The sequence below is a fragment of the Nycticebus coucang genome, chromosome 2 (genome assembly GCF_027406575.1).
Source record: "Nycticebus coucang isolate mNycCou1 chromosome 2, mNycCou1.pri, whole genome shotgun sequence".
Lineage (NCBI taxonomy): Eukaryota > Metazoa > Chordata > Mammalia > Primates > Lorisidae > Nycticebus > Nycticebus coucang.
Window position 1 is genome coordinate 93,484,526 of NC_069781.1, and position 24,805 is coordinate 93,509,330.

The 24,805-nt window shown below is 43.1% G+C and overlaps 1 protein-coding gene and 1 pseudogene across 10 annotated transcripts in view; one reads left to right on the plus strand and one right to left on the minus strand.

The window, feature by feature from the left end:
• The window catches only part of TLE1 (TLE family member 1, transcriptional corepressor), a 95,959-nt gene extending 79,765 nt beyond the window's left edge, over positions 1-16,194 (minus strand). For all 10 annotated transcript variants that reach the window (XM_053576231.1, XM_053576212.1, XM_053576238.1 and 7 more), the window contains exons 1-4: positions 16,053-16,194; positions 15,198-15,298; positions 13,689-13,752; positions 13,534-13,578 (exon numbers count right to left, since the gene is read on the minus strand). In XM_053576231.1, the coding sequence (XP_053432206.1) occupies positions 13,534-13,578; positions 13,689-13,752; positions 15,198-15,298; positions 16,053-16,076 (234 nt within the window). In that variant the 5' untranslated portion in view covers positions 16,077-16,194. The remainder of the gene's footprint in view (positions 1-13,533; positions 13,579-13,688; positions 13,753-15,197; positions 15,299-16,052) is intronic.
• Positions 16,195-23,483: 7,289 nt separating this feature from the next.
• Positions 23,484-24,383, plus strand: LOC128575018 (mitochondrial carrier homolog 2-like; annotated as a pseudogene).
• The last annotated feature ends 422 nt before the right edge of the window (positions 24,384-24,805 follow it).

Below are 24,805 nucleotides of genomic sequence, written 5' to 3' on the forward strand. Positions count from 1 at the left end.
AGGGTAGTCAATTATGAAATACAGATTTCTTGTAAGATTTAAATGTCAGCAGTTCCCCTCTCGAGTTAGTGTATGATTTTGGCCGTTGGTCAGCTAAAAAGTACAGAAGTTGGATACATTTCAGTGGTCCAATTCCAATCTTCTCAGTAGCTGTGCAAAGACACTGGCTCCAACCGAGCTCATGGCCCAGGCACTGTAAAAGAGCCAGCAGCTTACAAATGGAAAACCCTCTGGAACTCAGGCCAACTGGCAAGCAAGGAGGCTGTCAAGAATCTAGCTGCTTCCCCTACAGATCCTCAGGACAGTCAGGGCCACTTCTCAAGTGAAGCAGGAGGAGATGTAGGTGGAGCTTCTCAGCACACCCACATCAGATGGCAGCTGAGCTTTTAAGAGCTCAGCTTTTGAGAGCAGGAACCGGCACCACTTGTCTGAACCGTACCCTGCTTTATCCCAAGTACAAAGACATGTAAGGAGTTTTTACTGCATTGTGCTTGGCAGTAAGAGTCACAGCCTAATGTCCAACCAGAATGTCCAACCCCAGTGGCTCTGCTTTTCTTCTCCCTCATTAAGATCTGGGGTTTTTTTTGTTTTGTTTTTTTTTTTTACTTCCCCAAATATTAACACAGAAGCAGCAGGTGCGAATGTGATAGTCAACAAACATCTCAAGCCTATGGAGTAGATGGAGAAATATAACACAACTACTCTACTCAAACCTCTGCATCTTAATACTCTGCAAAAAGTAACAAGAAAACACTCCCAGGTGTGTATGTATCACCTCATCAAGGTGAGACTTAACTTCTTTCCTAACCAAACAACCTGAACTTGTAATTCTACACACCCTCCTCAAATTAAGAGTTGGATTTTCCATGTTAAATTAAAAACAATCCGAAACGCACCTCCCACCCTTTATTCTGCCAAAATGAACTTCAACAGAAGGAAGTCCTCTTTGTTGTTCATCCAATCCCCTTAAATGAAAAAACTCAACACCACTTCACTCTCACTGGCAGTTTTTATATATATATAAATATATGTATATATATAAATATATATATATGTAACTTAAAGCTATTGCCTTCTAAGGACACATTTTGCTGTTTAGCCTAAGTAAGGCATTTTGCTTAGATTCCTTCGACAATAAAGACTGCCAACAGGGGCCTTATTTTATTTTTTAAATTTATTTTTCTTTTTGAGCCTAATGATAAATGCTTATGATCTCAGAAGGAAACAAGACTTCGTAATTGAGGAGAGGACACAACAAGCAAATTAATTCAGATGTAGGGAGGAAAACAAGATGAAAATTGTATACAAATGAAGCAAGGCCTACTAGTCCAAAAGAGGTGGGGGAGTTTTGAAGAGACTGCTAATAGGTACAGCTAACAGCTATCCCTGAGTGGCCCCATGCCAGGAATAGCCTGTGGTGGATGCTGTTGTCATCCCTAACCTTACTTACCTGTTTTCTCTTTTTAAAGAGGGAATAATTAATATCTGCACAGAGGGAGGCTGTGAGAGTTGACAGGGACCACCTACAGAATTCCTAGGGCACATGGGAGCTCCACATCTGGGGCATGTCCAAAATAAAGCTTACTCCACAATAAAGATGACTTCTGAAAGCCAAAGAGCTGCAAAAGACAGCCACGTGGGAATGGAGCGGGCACCTGTAGCTGCAGGCTGCATGGGGACTGGATGCCCTTTCCCCATCTGGAGGCCCATCCTTCATTCTCTCCATGCCAGATCAAGATGCTGATCAATGTTCAGACCCCCTTTCCTAAACCAGAAGCGACCTTTTTACTTTCACTCACTAATCCATAGAAGCCTTTCAAACGGCACAAATAAAAGCGGCTGCATTTTGTTCTCTAAATCAATTTTCTCCCCAGCCATCAACTAGATGTTCCCGCACAGAGAAAGAACAGCCCTTCCCTTCTAATTCAAAAATCCATACTGCCATTGCCCTTGCAAACTGCTAAACAAGCAGTATCGGCAAGTCACTTGTGTTCTGTAATATATTTACTGCAAATCCCAATGGCTTGCCTCCTAATGCAGTTTTCTATTGTGTCTGTGTGTGTCAATACACTGGCTGGCCACTGTACTTATAAGAGGCTCTGACCAGCTGTTTGCTCAAGGCATCAAGAGGGCACAGAAAAGGAACAAAGGCTGTGCTCCTGAAGAGCGACCTAGAGGCTAAAGCCTGGGAGAGCAGCTCCACACACTGGGTCCTCAAAGAGTTTTGCTGCTGGTACTTCACACCCCTGTACCACCCACACCCACAGAGGCCAACTGAAATTCTCCAGGAGGACAGTTTCTACAATACAAAGTTGAATACAATCAGAATCCTTTTGCAAAATTACTTCCCACTTTCCTACCCATCAACACAAAAGCTGTTTGCTATTTCCCCCCCAGCAAATACACTGGTCACATCTTCAAAGTGCACTATAAATGAGGTCTCATTAAAAGGCGAAAAGGAGGTAGTGTCTGTGGCTCAGTGAGTAGGGCAAAGGCCCCACATACGGAGGGTGGCAGGTTCAAACCCAGCCTGGGCCAAACTTCAACAAAATAATAGCCAGGAGGGCGGTGCCTGTGGCTCAAGGAGTAGAGTGCCGACCCCATATACCGGAGGTGGTGGGTTCAATCCCAGCCCCAGCCAAAAACTGCAAAAAAAATAAATAATAATAATAGTAACAACAACAACCAGTGTTGTGGCGGGTACCTGAGGTCCCAGCTACTCGGGAGGCTGAGGCAAGAGAATCGCCTTAGCCCAAGAGCTGGAGGCTGCTGTGAGCTGTGACGCTACAGCACTCTACCGAAGGTGACAAAATGAGACTCTGTCTCTAAAAAAAAATAAATAAAATAAATAAAAAGGCTAAAAGGAAGGTAGAAAGGGCTTGCTAAGGGAAATCTGGCTTTTCTGTTTAAGAAATCACCTTAACACCATATAATGGTAGACCACTTAATGCTACCACATCACCAACACCAAGGGCAAATCTAGGAGGAAAACTTAAAAATCTGTTAAGACAGGTCGGGCATGGTGACTCATGCCTGTCATCCTAGTGTGCTGGGAGGCCAAAGCAGGAGGATCCCTTGAGCTCAGGAGTTTAAGACCTTGCCTGAGCAAGAGCAAGACCCTGTTTCTACCAAAAAAATAGAAAAAATTTAGCTAGGCATCATGGCAGCGCCCTTAGTCCCAGCTATTCAGGAGAGATAGGAGGGCTTGGTAAAGGAAGGCAGGAGGATCACTTGAACCCCAAAGTTTGAGGTTGCTATGAGCCAGGTTGGCACTCTAGCCTGGGCAACAGAGTGCAACTCTGCCTTAAAAAAAAAAAAAAAAAAAAATCGTTAAGACAAAATTCTTAAAATGTACGTGGAAATCCCTGCTTCACATATCAGTCTAACCTGAGGCTGGTGACTAACCAAAGGCCTGATCCTCTAACAGGTCCTTCCAAGTTCCCTATTTATTTCTCTAGTTTGCGGGTGAGGGGGTTGTCTATGCAAGATACGTGACAGATAATATAATTATGAAATGTTAAATATAGACTCCAGGTTTACTGGGTTTCTCTCTGCTTGTCAGCACATTTGAAATTTTTCATAATAAAATGTTTGGGGAGGGGCTATGTTAAGACTAAATAATCAATGGGTATAATATTATTAAGAAATCTGCAATCAGTGTAACCTGGCTTATTGTACCCTCAATGAATCCCCAACAATAAAAAAAAAAAAAGAAAAAAAAGAAATCTGGTGACAAAATCAAGTTTAATGCCTTGACAGAAGTTTGTAATGCAATTAGTCCACAAGCTATTGGCAGCTGTGGTTCTAGGGACAGTAATACATGCACATATTCAATTCACACAGAGACCCAGGCCTCAGCAATATACTAGGTTTTGTTTTCTCTTCTTTTTTTTCCTAGTACAAACCCAAATATATTAACTATAATTGGACTCCTCATTAAGAAGCCTCAGTAGATATTTGACCATAAATCACTTTTCCAAAAGAAAAGCAACTGAGCACAAGATGGATAAAGTTATTACAACTGAATAGAACAAACTTCATTTGTAATTTTAGCATAAAGAACCATATTGCTACTTTTGATTCAAGTTTTTATTCTGGGTTGCATGGACTTGCTGAAAGATCTTGAGATATACACAAATAACCAAATCATTAGGCAAAGCCATCTTGTGTATTTGTGTGCAGAAATGTGTACAACTGTTATTTTTTTGGGGGGTTGCAAATTGGTTTCACCTGATTTTCAAATGTTCAGGATTCAAAACAGCTACAACTACCACTCTATGGAAGAAATATATGAAACACTAAATGACAAGTGCCTACTCTGTATAACTCTTGGGAAGGGTAGACAGAGAAGCCTCCAAGTCAAGCTGCAAGCAGACTGCAACTGGTCTGAGTGATGAAAGAGACGCAAGAGAAACCACTCTTACAGAACACTGAGCAAAGTGTGTGGTGTGACAGCTGGCTGTAGGAGCAGTCACAGGCGAGCCTGAAGTAAACAGGCGGTGCTGTTGGAACTGGGCCTTGAGGAGACGAAGGCAGGCCACGTCAAGTCTGACAAAAAGGCCTGGACTTTTTATAAAGAAAACTCGAAACATACTCTTTGGCAAAAAAAAAAAAAAAAAAAAAGAGAGAGAGAGACAGAGAGAGACATATTTGACGGATTGAGGGAACTATAGGGAAGAGAAAGGGGCAGTGGCCAAGACTGCAAGAGAAAGTAGTCAGGGGCAGACATAGCTGGCTGTGAGTGACAGACAAGGAGGCCATTAGGGTGAGAAGTCAAAATTAGTAAGAACACATACAGCAGAGAGGCCCAAAGCCCCAAGAAGATGTTTTGCATTTGCTGTCTTACCAGGGCCAGAGTTCTGAATGTGCTGCCAGGCGTGAAATGTGGGCTAGTGGCCACTGAAGGACAGTGGGGACATAGGAGAAGCCAATGGAGCACCCTGCGAATAGGAGCACTTTCAACTCTGTCACTTAAAATGTCCAATTATTTTAAATGTATATATTAGTACAGCAATATATACATATATACATATATGTGTGTATATAACTTACATATTTATAAACTATTCAGATGATTTGTGCTCAGACTTTTTACCAACAGGGTGCACATATTCCTGTACAAATACAGTGGACTACCAGCCTAGTTAGAACAATAATGGTGCTAATATCAAACTCAGTCTCACAGTCCATGTATTTTAGTGATTTAACAAACCGCATGATTCGGACTGTGTTCAAAAGCACCTGCATCCTCAAGGTGGATCACTCCACCTCATCTAATAGATAGTGAGTATCTCAGAAATATGTACACTGGGAATAAATTTCAGGGACACTCACCTAGGCATATACACAACTCTATTTCTCGCAGTGTACATAATGGTGTACATCAACACACTTAACAGTTTTTCTCTATCTAGACAGAAAAAAGCATTCAACTGATAAGATTTTTCAGAATGTTATTTCCTCCCAGGTTTTTTCTTATGCCAAAAATGACCTGTGCCCTACCCTTTTTCTGCTCACATATTTTCTGATCAAAGAATTATTATTATTTTATTATTATTTATTATTATTATTTTGCAGTTTTTAGCCAAGGCCAGGCTTGAACCCCCTACCTCCAGTATATGGGGCCGGCACCCTACTCCTTGAGCCACAGGTGCCACCTATTCAAAGAATTATTAAGCAGCAAGTAATATAAGAAAAGCTAAAAGAAAAAAATTGTTTTATACCTACTGTGAGAGCTTATAGGGAGAGAAGGTAAACAACTGTGCTCAACATTATTTCATACTGCTTCAAAGCAGGTGAATGGAATGAAACTTCATAATTAAAATTTAAATGTTAATAGATAACTGTGTTAATCACAGGTTATTTGATAAACCATGTATTAACGTTCGTCAGATTTTTATAAAAACACATAAAGACAACAAGGTGGTTTATGATGATTCTGAAAACATCACACTTTTGCGAACCATTTAAGAAACAATTTGTTAAATCAAGTGAGTGACAATACATAATTTACGTTAAAATTTCAATGTAAATTTATTTCATTTTTTTCACACCAAACCATGCCTCAGAAAAAATTAGAAAACCTCTCCCACTGTTGCCCACACCTACACACACTCACACATATACAAACTAGTTCCACTTAAAACATCAAATCATATTCCCAGCACAGTCCTATGGCACACGGATAACTACAGAACTCACCAAGTGAGGACGACTTTGAAGATAGAAATGCCTAATCTTGTCAAATAAGCCAACCGACAAAAACAGCTGTCTAAAATTTAATTAAAAACCACTACCCTGGCTCAGTGCCTGTGGCTCAAACGGCTAAGGTGCCAGCCATATACACCTATGCTGGCGGTTTACAATCCAGCCAGGCCACCAAACAACAATGACGGCTGCAACCAAAAAATAGCCAGGCGTTGTGGCAGGCACCTGTAGTCCCAGCTACTTGGGAGGTTGAGGTAAGAGAATCGCTTAAGCCCAAGAGTTTGAGATTGCTGTGAGCTGTGACGCCACAGCACTCTACCCAGGGCAACAGCTTGAGGCTGTCTCAAAAAAAAAAAAAAAAAAAAGGAAAAAAACCTCCAACCTGAATATTCCACAATGAAGTTACTAGTTGTGAGAATTTTAATTTTAAAAAATCGGAGGTGACAATAAGCAATGGCGATGAGAGGGTTTGGGGAACTGAGACAATTAAAAAGCTTTGAACAGAGCCAAGTAAGTTTCCTCAGTTTCCTCCTATTTTAACCCACTTCTAGAGACCACAAAAGGTTTAATAAAAGAGCAAAGATGTAGATTTATGAAAACTTAAAATGGTTCCATGAGCCAGTAATGGAATTTGATTTACTTAAATATTTACTGAAAGAGGCTCGGCTCCTGTAGCTCAGTTGTTAGGGTGCCAGTCACATACACGGGAGCTGGAGGGTTCGAATCCAGCCCAGGCCTGTCAAACAACAATAACAACAAAAAATAGCCGGGTGTTGTGGCGGGCACCTGTAGTCCCAGCTACTTGGGAGGCTGAGGCAAAGAGAATCACTTAAGCCCAAGAGTTTGACGTTGCTGTGAGCTGTGCCACTACAGCACTCTACTGAGGGCGACAAAGTGAGACTGTCTCAAAATAAATAAATAAATAAATAAATAAATAAATAAATAAAAATTGCTGAAAAAAACAGATTTTTATTCCTGTGGGGTTTTTTGAGACAGAGTCTCACTATGTCACCCTCTGTAGAATGCCATGGCGTCACAGCTCACAGCAACCTCCAACTCTTGGGCTTAAGCGATTCTCTTGCCTCAGCCTCCAAAGTAGCTGGGACTACAGGTGCGCACCACAACACAGGCTATTTTTTATTGTTGACGTCACTGTTGTTTAGCTGGTGCGGGCTGGGTTCAAACTGCCAGCCCCAGATACGGAGCTGGCACCATAACCACTGTGCTACCGGCACCGAGCTGAATTCCCTTGTTTCTTAATAAATGCTATTTGGGAGAATATCTTAAGCCCTCTGGCAAAGAACTCTCCTCAATTTACATACACAAGGTGTGTGTGGGGGTGTACGCTGAGACAACTCCAGCCTTGTGATAGCAACAAACGGGCTGTAGTGTAATCCAACCTGTTCATTATACACATAGGAAACTGAGGCCCAGGGAACTTGTTCATCATTTGCCTGGTTGCTAATTTAGACAGATCCCACAAGCCATGGGCATTCCCCACAGGACACTGAACCTCTTCTCTCCATCTAGAAAGGCACAAAGAAAGGGACTGAGGAGCCCCAACTGAATACCCCTCCTCCTACAATGGCCCAATTCTGCCTCCTCTGCCTCACCCTGATCCAGACCAACCCTATGAGACCCTGTCCTTAGAGAAAATTTGTGTATCTGATTCCATCTGGATTTGGGAGGGCATTCATTTTGAATTTTTTTTTGAGAGGAGAGTCTCACTCTGTTGCCCTGGGCAGAATGTGGTGGTGTCATAGCTCACAGCAACCTCAAACTCTTGGGCTAGAGCAATCCTCTTCCCTCAGCCTCCTGAGTAGCTGGGACTACAAGCACGTGCCACTATGCTTGGCTAGTTTTTCTATTTTTAGAGATGAGGTCTTGCTCTTGTTCAGAAGACTGGTCTCAAACTCCTAAACTCAGACACTCCACCCGCCTCAGCCTTCCTGTAGGACAACAGGCATGAAACACTGTGCACAGCCTTCATTTTGAATTTTTTAAATATATGTATTATTTATCACAATTATAAAGTTTTCTGATGCTGCCTTAAATTTCATACCCAAGACCTCTTCACCTTACCCCAGAACAGACCACAGACAAGAAATCAGTCATTAGGCCCCTGCCCAAGGTGACTGCTGAGTGTGAGAGATCAGCCCCGCTTACTGACAAAAAAACAAAGGCTAATCTTACACCTCAAAATCTAGGCTCTACATGCAGTGGGAGCTTTATCTCCTGTAACTTATGCTTGTAAAGGGCAGGCCTGGCTAATGAAGTTGGGAACCACTCCAATCTTGATGACAGCTACCCTCTTTGTATGACAAGGTTATTAACACCTGGTAGAGCTTAACTCTTAAGTGCCTACACTCCAGCTGGTCATTTCCCAATTCAAGACTTTGACTTAGGGGAAAAATAAAAATCTTAACATGAGAAACTGTAGACAAAAATGCCGATGATTAAGAAATGAGAAGAAAGGTAAAACTTACACAGAAAGAGTAAAAAGATTAAATCTAAGGTATTAATCCATGTGTGAAAAACTAAAAGTTCCATATAAATATATGGGGGTGGGGGGAAGTCATGCTGGCTTTGACAGCACATACACTAAAACTAAAAAGGTGTATGATTAGCATACAAGGATGACATGCAAATTTGTGACAGTCCATTAAAAAAAGAAAAATAAAGCCCACTAAAAAAACACTGTATTTTTCTAAAAGAATTTTACAGCCCCCATCAAAATTGTGAAAGCAGTTTCTTTCAAAAATATACATGATCTAAGTTGGACACGATGGCTCATGCCTGTAATTCCAGCACTTGGGAGGCTAAGGAGGGTCGATTGCCTGAGCTCATAGGTTTGAGACTTGCCTGAGCCAGGACGAGACCTCGTCTCTAAAACATAGCCAGGCGTTGTGGCGGGCACCTGTAGTCCCAGCTACTTGGAAAGCTGAAGCAAGAGAATCGCTTAAGTTGAGGATTTGAGGTTGATGTGAGAGCTATGATGCCACGGCAACCTACTGAGGGCAACAAAGTGAGACTCTCTCTCAAAAAAAATAGAAAAGTACATGATCTGAGACATGGTGCTTCCTAAAATATCACATGAAGCTTGGAAACACTACCCCCTTTCCTCTTCACCACCCCAAAATCAGGATTGCAGAATACATCATATTTCTTCCAGCGCTGAGCCTTTCATCTATTTTTTAAATTCTTCACTGCCTAGGAGTGGCTCAAGCATTGGTCTGTGCCCATTCTTCAGCAGAACACAGGCAAGACAAATTGATCAAACTCACTCCTGACGTATTTCTTCTGTTCTTCAACATATTTTAACCTGAAGACAAGATGGCTCAGTGGGATACAACTTCCTACCTACTCAGTGGGATACAACTTTCTACCTACCCACCCCCACAAACCAGTCATCAGCACTGCTAATTTTCCTAACTTTTTTTTTTTTTTTTGAGGCAGAATCTCACTATGTCACCCCTGGTAGAGTGCCATGACATCACAGCTCACAGCAACCTCAAACTCTTGGGCTTAAGTGATTCTCTTGCCTCAGCCTCCCAAGTAGCTGGGACTACAGGTGCCTGCCACAACACCCAGCTATTTTTTTGTTGTTGCAGTTGTTTAGTTAGTCCAGCCAGGTTCGAACCCTCCACCCTCGGTGTTATGTGGCTGGTGCCATAACCACTGTGCTATGAGCGCCGAGCTGTTTTTGCTATCTTTTAGAACCTAACTCTGATGTGTCTTGGGGGTCATGAAGTTGATTAGCACCAAGAGTAAGCACCAGAGAGACATGTTAAGCTGGGGGGCCACCTCACACTTCCACCTGCAGCACTGGCAACCTTGGACCAGGCAAGCTAAGCTTAAGCTTCAACAGAGGCTCAGTGTTAAGTCCCCACACTCTGAACATGTGCCCACAGCTGCAGGAATAGCCAAACTTCTACCAGTCTACTTCTTGGGATGCCTGTGGAGGTCACAGAAGACAAATCACTATTGAAAACTGTTAATTACTGTGCAAACTGAAGCCACCAATGACAATTTATAGCATGGCTTTGTCAGTGTGCTGAAAAGATACACCAGCAAGCTAAATAAGGCTTATGCATGCATTTACAGTGCATCTTGTTTCCAAAAATATCAGATGAAGTAATACCAAGCCATATGACAGAAAAATAAATTTAAAGATCACACAGCCACACACACTAGGCACAGCTCTGGAAATAACCAGATTCACATCAATATGCTATTTTTTAATGCACCTACTACTCTGATGGGATCAGAATTGGCTGTTTTTCATGAGAGGTTTCCACCTCTCTCTTCTATAGAGACAGTTAGAGTTTACCATCTACACAGATGAGAGAGAGGCAGACGGGGATCTATAAAAAGGCTCTAAGACAGCATTTCTCAACCTGTGGGTCGCAACCCCTTTTTAACAATGAAAATACATTTTGGCATTAGGAAGGTTGAGAACCACTGCTCTAAGAAAAAAAAAAATTCTCAGGGCTACAATAAAAGATTTAAGTTATCTATTACCAATCCCATTCCATTGCCTTTTCAGTAACCAGCCACAAATGAAAGCGGAACATATAAGGGGAAGGCTTATCAGGAAGTGTTGACACAACATAAACAAGACTGCAGGCACCACACCAAGGGAGGAAACCACAATTATACCATTCTTGACTTGGATGCACTTTCACTTTATAACTTCCAGACGGAAAAGTCAGTGGTGAGATTTGACACTGAAATCTCTAAGACTCATTCCTTCAACAAACCCGCTGAAAGGTGGGAAGGGAGAGCAGTCGTCACACTGGAGACAAACCTTAACAGCATTAAGACTCTCTGCTTTAAAAGTTTCCCCATCACTGCATTTTTTTTTTTTTTCAGTAACAAAGATGTTGTCAGAAATGACAATTTTTTTTGTGTCCCCTGATGATGCCTCGCTAGCATTTGGTTATAAGCCATAAAGCAGGAATAATATCAGCCTGTCAGGAGTCTCGCTAATGCCCAGTTTCCCCCTAGAGAGAATTCCTGTCAAATCTAATGAGAGCTCCAAAGGCCCTCTCTACAATATAATGAGCACTTAGGCCATGCTGGTGATCAGGCGGCAAAAAGCATCAATTTGAGCCTGGCTACACCCTGGGGGCCAGACGTCACCAGTTTTAATAAGAATTATGATTACTAGCTGCACCAAATGCCTCCTCAGAACTTATTATTAATGTGTGACATTCAGAAGGATGTTTTTCAAATGTAAGGCCACTTTAAACTGAATTATAACACTACTTTGCACACCACTCTAGTTAAGGGTCTGTCAGCATTTACAATATAAACTAAGTTTCAGGGGGTTTAATACCCAGTTACTATGAAGAGCATGGTATCTATCTCTCACATTTTTACATTTTTCAAATTACTGAGCCAATTATATATTGCATATTATCAATGCATACAGGCTCGCTCATACACAGACAGTATATACTCACAAATGCCTGACTCTGAACAGAAACTCATTAAGTAAACTATTTTCACACCATGGGGCTTCTGACCCACCTTGATCCTTCCCCTAGCCCACAAAGAAGAGGTCATTCTCCACGTTACCTCTAAGAACCCAGAAAAATTACACATGTCTTTTAGTTCTCCCAGTAAACCCAGCACCAGCAAACAACACCACATCGAAGTGGTATTCCCTAGTAAAAGTCAATGAGGTTACTAAATCCTTTGAATTTATGGCTGGAAGAAAAAGCTCAGTCTCCTCGTAACTCTTCCAGAGTATTTGTTACCAAAAACATATCCTTCAGGATAACTTAAAAAAAAAAAAAAAAAAAAGTTCTAGGTTAGAATTCTTAGCCCAAGTTATTTGCATAATTCATTTAAATGACCATACATGCTAGTCATAGATCTTCTAGCCCCTTTATTATCAGCAAGTTACAATTGCCTCAATAAGCCACTAGCCACTGAAACACACAAAAACAAAAGCATACACTCAACATAAACCAGGATACCAACTTTGCAAATCAGGATAAAATCAGTACTTTAAAGGCCCAATTATTTTATTAATGAAAGGCCCTGAATGTGTAACTATCTCTCTTTCCAAACACATATCTGAGAACAGATCTAATGTACATGATGATAACTTAACACTACGAAATCTATGATGAATTAAAAATCAAAGAGTGCAGAGTTACAAAAGCAGAATTCAACTCTGAAACATACTTGCTTAATGAAAGTCTTTGAATATAAGGAAGATCTGAAGGCTGAACTAATCAATTTCTCCACTGTGCCCCAGCCGGTCAGCCATGCTCTTTAATTTAATGAAACAAGGGTTTGAGATGAAATAGCACATATACATCAAGTAAGAATTGTATTGTTGCACTTTGAAATGTGTCCAACTGTGCAACTTCATCTGATGATAATTTTTTAAGAGGCAATCGATTTCTAAAAGACTTATTGTACCAGCCAGCATCTTGATGAAAAAGTGAATGTCAGCATATCTCCAGAATACTTACACCCTGCCATTAATGCTTTCTTTGGCAGACAATGACTACTCAATCGAGGGTCCTTTGGGCTGAGCAATCATTTAGCTTTTCTTCTCTTATGAGGTCCTTAGTGCCTTGTTCCAGCTCAATACTCTTTTTATACACCATTATAGTAGCCATAAGTGTGAATTTTATGGGAACTTGCAAACTCATAGTCATAGCTAGAGCTTTCCAGTCACTAATCTTTTCATGCTTTTAAAACCACCAGAATTGAAGCAACTTCCAACATATGCTCTGGCCATAAAAGGATGCTTTTTTTCACATCAAAACCTGCAACAACTGAGAAATTTTTCAAAAATTTGCTTCCTAATAAGCCACTAATAATCCTGAGTGTTGCTACATGCTGCCTCAAAGCACAGTCCGCCACAGATAGGAATATTTGTTTACCCTGATGAAAGAAACTCCTCAGCACTCTTCTTTCCTCCCACAGGTCCACATTTCCCTCCAAAACAGCACAAAAAACATTACTCTGAACTTCAGCAACTCTACAGAATACCCAGATCTTTCAAGAGGAGAATAAATCTATCTAGATGGAAGAAGAAACTTAAGAGTCTTAACTCCTCTCTCCCTATAAACAGGCTAGTTTACATTTCCAAAATGCCTCTCACTTAGTCACTTAAACTCTCCATAATTGTCTAGAAGTAACCCTTGCTGCAGACTACTACCAAGTCATAAAAAGAGAGAAACCAAAGCAGAAAAACTGCATACGTATCCCATCCCCTAGAGCCCACTATTGAGAACAAAGCCAATATTGTAAAATCAAATGAACTGATTCCACATTTGGGCTTGATGTTTAACTAAAGCTTACCTGTTTATGCATTTCGATGTTTAATCCATATGACATTTCATAGTACTGTAAAAAAAAAAAAAAAATCAAGCATTTCATTAACTTGCATTTTTAGAATGCTAACACGTTTGCTAACATCACATGGAAAGGGGACAAGTACGATCTTTGATACTTACCATAACATAGTGCCTCTGCATTTCTGTCTTTTCACTTGCCAGTTTCTCACATTCCAATTTAAGGCTATGAAAACAAAACAGGCAACTTAATGTAAACATTATGTCACTTGTTTTAACATCTGCCTCACATATTTGCACTTCAAGTAAAAACACAGACCAATTTGGAAAAAGCCATAAAAACTATCTAGGTAAACACCCAAAAGCTTTGTCCTTACATTTAATAGGGGAAAGGAATAATGTGAACAGTACAGGGTATCCCTTCAGCTATCATTCTTTCTCTTCTTTTTTCTTCTTGATCAGATGCTAAGAATGAAAAATCTGTCAAAACCTGTCTGATTCCTACTCATGGTCATCTGTTCTCTATCTCCCTGGATCAAAATGTGTTTTCTGGACTCCAAACTTGGGTCTTTGCACAATCTTCAGTCTTAGGCACAGGGTGTATGTATCATTTTTCCTAACTCAATCTTTAGGTTTGAAAATCTTATCTGTTAAAGTTACTTCAACAATTGCTAGTCCCTTTCAAAATCTTCGTTTTTTTAAATCCCTGCCAAAATATGTCAAGTAGCTACTGCAATAAACTGGGTTGAAGTTCTTCCTGCTCCGTAAACATAGTGTGCAAGTATGCTTCCAGCTGCAGAGATATTATCTACAAGTAGACAAAAGGTCAAAAATCAGAAAACCCCTAAGAAAATAAGAAAATTCACACCCAGGGAACGGAGTCTCATCTATATCCTTTTTCACAAGCAGGATAAAAGTAAAAATTGCCATTCATTTATTTCTTAGCTCACATCAGCTACAAATTCATAAACGCAAGGGAAAGAAACTAACTTTTTGGGGAAGTTCATTATGGACAAGGTACTTTACAAATAGCTTTCATTTATATAAATCCTTTGAAGACAGGTATCATAACATGAAAAAACTAACGTTGAGATGGATAGAAATGTGACTCCACTCTCTTGTTCTACCCAAGTCAACCCAGAATGACGCCAAAGCAGATGAGCTCCCCTCACCCTATACACCTCCCCATCATCACCAATGATGGCCACTGCTGAAAGCATCTAGCCTTCCCTACTGGACTTTGCCTCCAACAACCCAATTCTCTCGTATGGCAAACAGTGATTTCAACATGGCTTTGCTTGCCTGAACCCCTACTTCAGGGCTGAAGCATCGATTGAACCAATGTTTCAGCTCCGCCTGTTGAAAAATAAATAAATGAAGTGCAAATATCGACGGTTCTCATGCAACTCCTAAAGATACAAAAAAGGACTCTCTGGAACAGCAGCAAAGAGGTAAAAAGGAAACAATGGGAGGAGGAGGAGACAAGAGAAGGGGCGCCAGGGAACAGCCAGGGAAGGGGGGTAATGTGAATGACAGGTCTTAACTGCGACTCCACACGCCACCGCCTGGACGAAAGAACTAAGTACAACCGCCGCCACCGCCACTAGGCTGGGAGACAAGGGGCACCGGGCTGCCCGCGCGTTCACTCGCCGGGTACAGCCGGACACGCACCTGTGATACTGTGCCTGCAGAAACTGGAATTCCTCTTTAATCCGGTCCAGGGATTCCGGGATAGTGAACTTGAAGGGCTGGCCTGCAGCCTGGTGCGGCGTCTGGAGGCGATCAGCGAGAGGGACCGAGGGATAGGAACGCGGGCAGATAGATAAAGTAGTAAGTCAGAGAAGGATCGGATGGGACATAAACAAAAATAAAGTTGGAAGTGGCAGAAAATGGAACCCCAAACACGTGTCTGCGCTTCATTTTAGGGCCAGAGAAAGGAGACCTTCCCCTCAGCTTCTAAAGAAACTATGAAAGTCTTCCTGCCCCCGGGTGGATCGCGCTAAGTGCGCCAGCGTCACACTGCCAGAGGGAAGGGGGCTCCCCGGAGGCCAGGAAGGACCAAGTCAGATAGTCGTCGCTGATGTCGGCGCTCCCTCCCCCACGGGGGCGATAATGACCCCAGGAACCCGGGGAGAAAAACAACTCCTTCAACTGTCCCCATTCCCAGTCACCCGGCCACTTCCAGGCGCACCGGAACGGGGGCTGCATTGACATGTAAATAGGCGAAACAAGAAACAAAGGTGGGGGGCGCACAACCCATTTCAGGGAAGGGGGAGGATGTGGCTACAGGAAAAAAACCCAGCCTCCCGCAGCGCCTCAGTCCTAGCAATCCAGACTTCAAGTAGGAGGGAACCCAGAGGGAAAAGAGGTAATTTAGTGTTTCAGCCCACTCTGAACCCCGGGAGGAGGACCCTGCACCTCTCTGCCTTACACCGATGGGGAGAGGGTCGGCCGGGTAGCAGCAGCCACTCGACTCCCTGAAGCAGAAGAAAACCGCCCCCCCCCCCACATAGGGCCGCGCCTCACCGGGTGCCGGCTCTGCGGGAACATCGCTCTGGTGGCGGCCGCGGCTCTGCTCCCAGGCAATTCAATTCTCCGCTCAATTTCCAACTTTAGTCCCGCTGAGGGAAATTAAGCCAGGGAGCTAAGCAGAAGCGCGGGATCCAAGGGACGCGCCGGCCACGCACACAGGCGCGCTCGGTCCCGCGCGCCGGCCACTCGGTGCCCCAGGCTTCTGCTCCGGCTACCGTCGGTGCCGGCTTCTGCCCTCAGGGCCACATCTCAGAGCGCCTCTGGCCCAGACACTCCAAGAACCTGCTGGCGCTCGGAACTCCGCGCCAACACGCGGGCCTCAGTCTCCGCGGCGGGCAGTGGGGGCGAGGTGCCTCCGCAGCACTCCCCTCGGCGATCGGCGTGCGCAGCGCCCGTCCTGGGCAAACAAATCCTGGCGGGCAGCTTTTCTTCGCTCTACTCCTGGTCTGCTTCCCCGCTGGGTGTTCCTCGCGGCGGCGGCAGCTGGCTAGGTGCAGGTGGAGCAGCGGCCCGACTAACCCCACACAAACCCAGTGGTTTCGGGACCGACACCCGCGGGCTCCGAGCCGCGGCGAAGAAAGAGGCCGCAGCGGAGGCTCCGGGCCGCGGAACGAAGGATGACGAGGCGGGGGGTGGGGGAGGGAGTGCGGAGGGCGCGCCGAGAGGCGGCTAGGCACGCCCCGTGCGACCAGCACTCGGTGTTCTCCGCGGTTGCACAAACCCTCCTGGCCCGACAGGGCTACTCCATGGAGGGCAGTCCTGAAGCCGCCCGCTGCTCCGCGAGCCCGGGGCGCATCAGGGCGTAGCGCCCCGCGCGCACTGGTCCCGCACGGCCGACCCGGCCGTTCTGGACCTTTCCTCCTCGGTCGTCTTTCTTTCCTTTCCTACGTCTGCCTCTCGCAAAGGACGCTCCAGCCCCCTGCAAAGTTCTCTCACGAGACGATGGACGACATCCACGAGATGGTGGAAAGAAGTGCGCTCCGCCGCTCGGCCTCCTTCTTGAGCCGGCAAACTCCGCGGGAGAGTCTTGGAGTAGTCACCGCGGCGGGGCCAAAAGAGGTTTAGTCGCCGTGGGACACCCGAGGTCCGAGCTGGTGGCGCGGGTCCCGCCCGGCCGTGCGGGGACGGGGGTGGAGCAGTTCGCTGCCTTAGGGACGCGGGACACTGGGTACCCGCCGCTGCTGCTGCTCCTGCAGCCGCCGCTCCCACCGCCGCCGCCCGCGCCTCTCGCGCCGGTTACATTAACACGCGGTTTCACACTCCGGAGCTAACCAGCGTCGGCTCCGCCCAGCCCCGCGCGGGCGGGGGCCGAGAGCGCCGAGCCGGCGGGGGACGTGGGCCCGGGCGGCTGGGAGGGGGAACGGAGGCCGGGTCAGCCAATCACGTGTCCGCACCCAACGTGGGTCGCTGACGCGACACCTTCTCAGAGCCAATGGAAGCGCAGCACCGGACAGGCCGTTCTTCCTCCTCTCTTCCACAGCACTCGCTTCCATCACCGCGGTCTCCTCGGTCTCTCCTCCCGCCTCCTGGCCCCTCCTCCTACTGCCGCGTCCTCGGGGCTTGGTGAGGAACTGTTCTGGAGGAGCCGCGGGACTCCAGAACCAGCCAATGGGAAGCGGCGTGTTACGGAGATTGGCACTGGGGATGGGAAGGTCGGTGGGAAGGAGAGCGGCGGGGCTGGGCTGTCAATCAAAGTAACGTGGGGAGCCGGCTAGGGAGCGCGCGGGTGCGCGCGAGCGGGAGGGCCTGCCGAGCGTGCCGCTGCCCGAGCTGGGGGCTCGAGTTTGCAAAAAATCTGTCACTGGTCCCTTCATTGAGAATTCTCACCTCTCAGTGAAAGTAACTCAGAGATTAACCGCGTAGTTTCTTATTGGCTGCAGAGAGGGGGGTAGTTGGTAATTCGAGGAAATGCATTTTTCTGTGTTGGCCCCATGTTTGATACTGTTCTTTGAAAGTGAAGCCACATTTTACAGAATTCTCAGAGGTTTGTTTTTCCTTGAGCTGCCTTTTTACAGATGCAGGAGAAGTGGACTGTGCACTTGGTGGGAAATGCATAAATGAGCAACGCGTTGGCTGGCGTCTGTACACCACCCGTGTAGGACTTGACTATAATGCTTTCCCATCCCACCCACTCCTCAGCACCCAGGGTGGTAGTATTTTCGTTTTATGGGAGGGTTTCAAACCACTATGCAAAAAAGGTCCTCCTGCCTTCATTTGGTGGGAACGATATCCAGGGTGCCGCCAGAATAAGGCACACGCGGCCGGGGAGCAAAAGAGATGCTTTGCCCGCGGCGCGAAATACCGAGTCTCTGTTCTGAAGTCCTGAGTTCTACTTGTGGAGGGAGGAGGGGAGTGGCTGAGATTTTCAGGAGAATCTCAGCAACAGGACCGCGAGTCTGTTTCCAATTCCTGGAAACAAAGAGAGACAATGGAATAAACTGGCTTTGAGACCTGAAAAACCTGTCCTGCCTAACCTACCCCCACAGCCAGGGTGGTACCCCTGGGCTGAGCTGTGTAAGGAGCTAAGTGGGAAGAGTTGGGGAAATAACGTCGCTAAGGTTATCACAGGGTGGAACTTGAGTCAACAGGGATTTTGACATTTTGGATAAACAAGACACGCTGTATAACTATGGAGCATTTCCATTTTTTGTATATTTCCCCGTGTACATCACACAGCAGAAAACCTTCAATATTGCTGTATTTACGGTTTTGCTTAAAGGACGGTTCATATAAGCAGTGAGTGAATAATGCTGTTTTAGCCAAATGGTGATAACTTCCTCCATTGGGGCACATCTTCCACAAGTATGCATATTATGTAGGAAAATGGTTTAAAAAGTTTTGGTATTAATAACCTTCAACTTTCCATTATTTTACCTTCAAGAGACTTATGGGAAGGAGTTTATTTAAACAGACATACATTTTATTTGAAGATCTGCATTTACAGAGATCTTTTTCTTGAAATATTAAAAGAATTAGATAGTACATTTCACTGTTAGAATTGTTTTAAATATGTATGATATTGATTTGTCTGTAATTGCATCAATCCCAAATATCAATTATAAATGAAAAATAAAAGCATGATTTTAGCCAGTATGTACAAGACCACAGTAAATTCTTAAACAACTTGAGCATTGTAGCTTTACAGTGTTCTCTTTAAGCGGAGTTGGGAAAGGGGTTATGTTATTCTTTTTCCTAACATGGAGAAGGAAAAGAAAAGAAGCCTTACATTTGCTGATGAGAGCAATCTTACTCCACATACAGGACATCTTGAAATTGTATGATCTGCGAGCGTCTAAGCTTTGTCCTTTGCCAGCTTGTGGTTCTTGAAATAATCTGGTGGTGACTGGGCCACAAATGACAGTCTGTGGTCCATTCATCCCATATTTGGTTCCAAGACTGGGTAGAAAGTGCTTAGACGCCACCGGAATGCATTTGTACATGTTGCGATAACTGAAGCAACTGAGACTTCTCCCTGGCTTACCCAAACTTTACCTGATGCCGGTACCTTAACTAACTGCCACATTCTGGCAATTAAGTTTAAACAGAGCAATTACAACAGCATGCTTTGGAACAGGAGCAAAAGTGTTGTTCTGTCTCTTCTTTCACTAATCTACCTCCCCTCCCCAATCAGTTCTAACTCAGTGTCTTTAAATATTCTCTAATATAACTCACAGAAAATGTGCCTGTTCACCATTTTTCCCAGTTGGCCTGGAGTAAAAACTGGAAATTCTCTTTCAACTAGTGTTTACTTACCAGTGGAGTTTGAAACACCAGGCCTTCAGATTTCCTTATAATGGTATTATCTCCAAAAAAGAAAAAGCGTAATGATTTTAAAATTGAAAGACCTTTAATTGTGCACATAAAAATGGATGGCTTTTGGTTTTCAAAGTCTTCTTTTCCATTTAGAGCATCCTCCTCTGTGAGAGTGGGAGAAGGCACTGCTTTTTTTCGAGGTCATATTCTCTGTGATTGTCATGTTGTAATAATTATACTACAAAACTCTCATCAAACTGCATTACAAATCATGGTGTTTAAACAATCAAGTAGCTTTAATCTTATGTTTTAAATAAATAATATATGTGCAGATTGCCTACAGCCTGTTTAAAAGAATATAGTCCTCCTCATGAAATCTGTAATTTTGGTCTTCTATTTAAAGTCTCTTAACCATAATCTTCTTTACCTTTAACATACACATATGTCGATGTTTTTACATGAAGTAATATTGTATGGTGCTTCCATAGGAAATTGTCTCTGAAACAAAAGTACTCTATCTTCTACTAAAGAAACAAAAAGATTGTCAGATCATTCATTTTATCTTGATGCATGTATGGGAATATTTCCATTCATTTGTTGCTGATTATCAAATTTCAACTCACCAATAGCATAAATAATTACAAAAACTAAATGTTATATAGAATAGACTAGACAAAATGGGAAAAATTATGGATACTGATCATAGAAATTATATATCTCTTAAATCTATTACTTTTTATTTGAAATAAATGTGGCAATTTTTTAAAGAACACTTTTATCATTTTCTCTTCCGTTAGCTGTGAGTTATTGCTCAGACATTTCCTCATTTGACTTTTTTTCTTAACTGAGAGTTTTCTTAAATCTAAGAATGCAGAGTCTAGAAGAATTTTTCCCAGCATTGCTTTATAACTTTTTTCTCCCCCACCCTTTTACCAAAGAAAGGGGCAGGATGGGCGTGGAGGTGGAGGAGCAAAGGCAGAGAGAAGGGAGAAAAAATCAGTAGCAGATTCATGCAGCAGTAAAACCTCAAATAAAATCACATCCAAAGAATCTCTTGCGGTTTCACACAATATGGTAAAATTAGAGATTGCAGGAAACCAACTAAATTAAACTGGGAGCATTTGAAGAGAAACGAGCAGACTTTATGAAAATGACACATTGACTGACCAGCATGCTTTTTTTTATCAACAATTTCTTTGTTAAGACTCACATCAAAGGAACCTGCATGTGTTTTCATTTTGTTCTAACTAGAAAATTACATCCAGATGTTTAATAGGCATTTGGTTGGTTTTTCCACATTGATTAGATATGTTGGTTCTGTTTGCTTACAAGTGTAGCCGGATCATTAGCTAATGCAAAGAAATGTTTGCTGTGAGTTGCTAATTAGGGCTTTTGGAAACCCTCCATGCTCAAGAACAATTTGTACAGTGGCCAGAAGAACTTGTGGGACTTGGGAAGTTGTTTTCCCTTATCTGTCAGGATGGGGAGAAGCAGACAGCCCTGTTCCCTAATCTCCCTTTGCCTAGGGGGATTGCGATGCGATCCCTAAGGATTGGAGTGCAAATAAATTAGGAAGAGACCACACAGGCACTCCCAAACACAGAGATAAATGTACTCTTTCTGGAACTTCCACTGTGCGGTCTTTGGGAGGACGGTTGGGCGGGGGAGGGACGGGGGGACGATGAACTTCTAAAATGCTGAATATTACCATGTAGAAGATGCTTGGTGCTAATGTTATCAAATACACAGCATTTTTAAGTATACTTTAGAGACAGATGGGAAAGCCCTTTATGATAAACAAGTGTACTTGAATTCATTACTGTAGTACTTATAATTAAAAATGTCTCCTTTGCAAATTCAGTACTTTTACAGAGTACAAGAAACCAAGCTTGGGAACTAGGAGGCTGGGGTTAGTGAAAGGAGTGAGAGAGAGGAATTTTGGAAGCTAGGAGGAGCCTGGGAGGAAATGCAGTGTTTACTTTTGCAACCCAACCATTTGTTTACCTTGTTAAAGCCCCCAAACTTGTAGAAGATTAGCCATTCACTCAGTATTCAAATAAACAGTTTGAGAATTTGAGGCACTGGGTGGGTAAACTTCTTAGCTGGCCGGTCACGTTTTTAAAAACACTTGCCTGTGTCTAAGGCCTACAGAAGAACCTCGTCAGCCAGGGCCGAACTTTTGTTTATTTAAGACTATATTTCTAGAGAGATACCAGTGCAAGATAGCATGTGTTTATAAGCCATCAGAGCAGCCTCCTAGCATGTCCTTCTGCATCTCAATGCCCCTTCTAAGCCCGCTTACATCTAATACACATGGAGGGCACACACCTGTATATTTTTGTAGTCTGATTAATTTGGGATTTTCAAACCAGTAGAATAGATTCGTGCTTAGCTTCTTTGAAATAGTTCAAGCAGAGGGCCTTTCCGTCAAAGCTTTCCCTGCCCACCAGTGAGATGCCCTGAAAAAGCAAGGACAGTCTTTAGGTGTATCAAATACAGCCTGATGTTCAAACCAAAACAGTGAATCTCGGTGAAGTTAGAACTCTCTCTTTTTTTAACCTATTCTAACATCTGACAAACATTGGAATAAAACTTATTTTTCATTCGTTTAGTTTAGCATTTAGCTCTACAGAGCCCAAAGAACGTTAGGTAGGCAAGGCAAAAAAGTAAAGGAAGCCTCTTCCATGCTCCTTCCTACATATTCACATAACAAAAGCAGACCTGGGCCCCTTAATGGTCTCTGCAGTGACCCACCTTTGCTGCAGGCCAGGGACTTGCTAGGAAATCAACATTAAACAGAGATATCTTTACTTTTTCTTTAAAAGTGTTTGCTTTGGCAGAATCATTTAAATAACTTTTTTCCCTAAAGCTAGCCATGTCTTTGCAAGGTTAAAGCTTGAGTTCAATCAACTGATGATCTCTGGGTGTTCATAATTGGAGACAAGTGAGCTCTATGGATGGGAAGCGGACTTGGAAGCAAGAGTGTATTCCAGAGTGGAAAGTTTCCATGTTTCCAAAATGGAAAGTTCAGTTGTACATGAACAAGCTAAATGCTATAAATATAGAAATGTCAGAACATTCTATAAGAAAACTATCCTGGGTTATTTGAAAAGTCAATGTCATACAAGAAAGGGAGAGATTATTCCCTAAAAACAGAGTCATATAATGAACATGCAATATGTGAATCTTTACTGGCTCCTGGATAAAAAACAAGTATGGGAGAAAAAATCAACTATGGGAGATGTTCTTGGGCAATTTTAATGTGGACTGGATATTAGGTAATATGGAATTATGGTTCTTTTTTGGTGTTAAAATATTGTGGTTATGTAGGAAGATGTTATTCTGAGAAGATGAATGGTACAGCAGGCAACTTCAAATGACTTCTGCAACTACAAATAAAAAGTATGTATAGAGGGGAAAAGAAAGCAAAACTGGCAAGGTGTTATCAGTTATAGTATTTATGGATAGAATCTACAGTTCTTTCAATTTTTCCATTGTTTTCCATGTTTGAAAATTTTTCATGATGAAAAGCCTCGGAAAACAATTCTGGGTTAATTGTCTACATCTTTTTCTTCCTATGTTAAATGGAATTCACTTCATAGTCAAAAGATTGACTTATAATCTTTTTCTTAAAAAAGATGAAAAATGGTCCATCCATCTGCCAATGCCATCATGGCGGACGCGGCCAGTCAGGTGCTCCTGGGCTCTGGTCTCACCATCCGGTCCCAGCTGCTCATGTACATGAACATGCTTATCCAGGTGGGATACTAGCCTCTTCCTCCTGCAATAGGATGAAATATTTTTGGGTGGCAAGTGTGTCAGCTTCCTGGTCTCTTTTGTTATGCTCAGCATATCACCAGCATCAGTGGGAAGCATGGTTTGTTCACAGGCTTACCTCCATGACTGTGTTCAGGAGTCCTTCGGACTGCGGTCCATGGTAAAGTGTTAGAGCTTCACCAGGAGTATGATAAGGATGAGGAGTTGGGACCTGGAAATGGATAGAAAGAAGTTTCATCTTGCTTTGACAGGGTTATCAAGGAGACAACCCAAGAGATGATTGCTCAGTCTGCTGCTACCCTCATCACACATCCCTTCCCCGTAATCATTCTGAAGTCCATGGTACAAGACTATACAAGTACTGTGGATTTTGTGACTCCATAGTAACCATCTATCTGGAAGAGGGCCTCCTAGGATTTTTCACGGGTCTTGTTCCTCGCCTTCTAGATGACATCATTTCTTTGTGGCTCTGTAACTCACTGGCCTGCCTCATCAATACCCATGCACTGGACAGTGGGGTTTCCACCATGAATGAAATGAAGATTTATTCCCAAGCTGTCACAGGATTTTTTGCCAGTATGTTGACCTATCTCTTTGTGCTTGTCTCTAAACTTATGGCTGTGAACAACTGTGGGCTTACTGGTGGATCTCCTCCTTACTCCCCAGTATATATTTCTTGGCTAGATTGCTGGTTCATGCTACAAAAGGAAGGAATTATGAGCTAAGGAAAGCTTGTTTTTCCAGAAGGTCCCCTTTGGGAAGATGTATTGTTGTGACCTGAGAAAGTTAATTTGAAGATGTGGGACAGGGACAGTGACATTACTGAGTCCCCGATGCCCAGAATTATGGGAGAGAATATTGATTTCTATACAGTGTGGCATGCTTTTTAAATAATCATTTAATCTTGGGGGGAAAAAAGGATGAAAAGTGAATGAAAAAGTAGATTTTTTTCCCTGATCATTAAAAAACTCATATTAATAACCAAAATATTATTTTAGTCTGGAACTTTTAGTATTTTTATTGCTGTTATTTATGATATTTTGGTTTTGTTTGATTTTTCTCTACAGTCCCAAATATCTATTCATTATCAATCAATATAAAATGGAAATCTTTAAATACATTAGGCTAGGGAATTACGTCATAGGGAATTAATGCACTGGAACTAAAGCACTGTTTTATGGACCATAAATCTCAGAATCACAAAAAGAATCTACTAT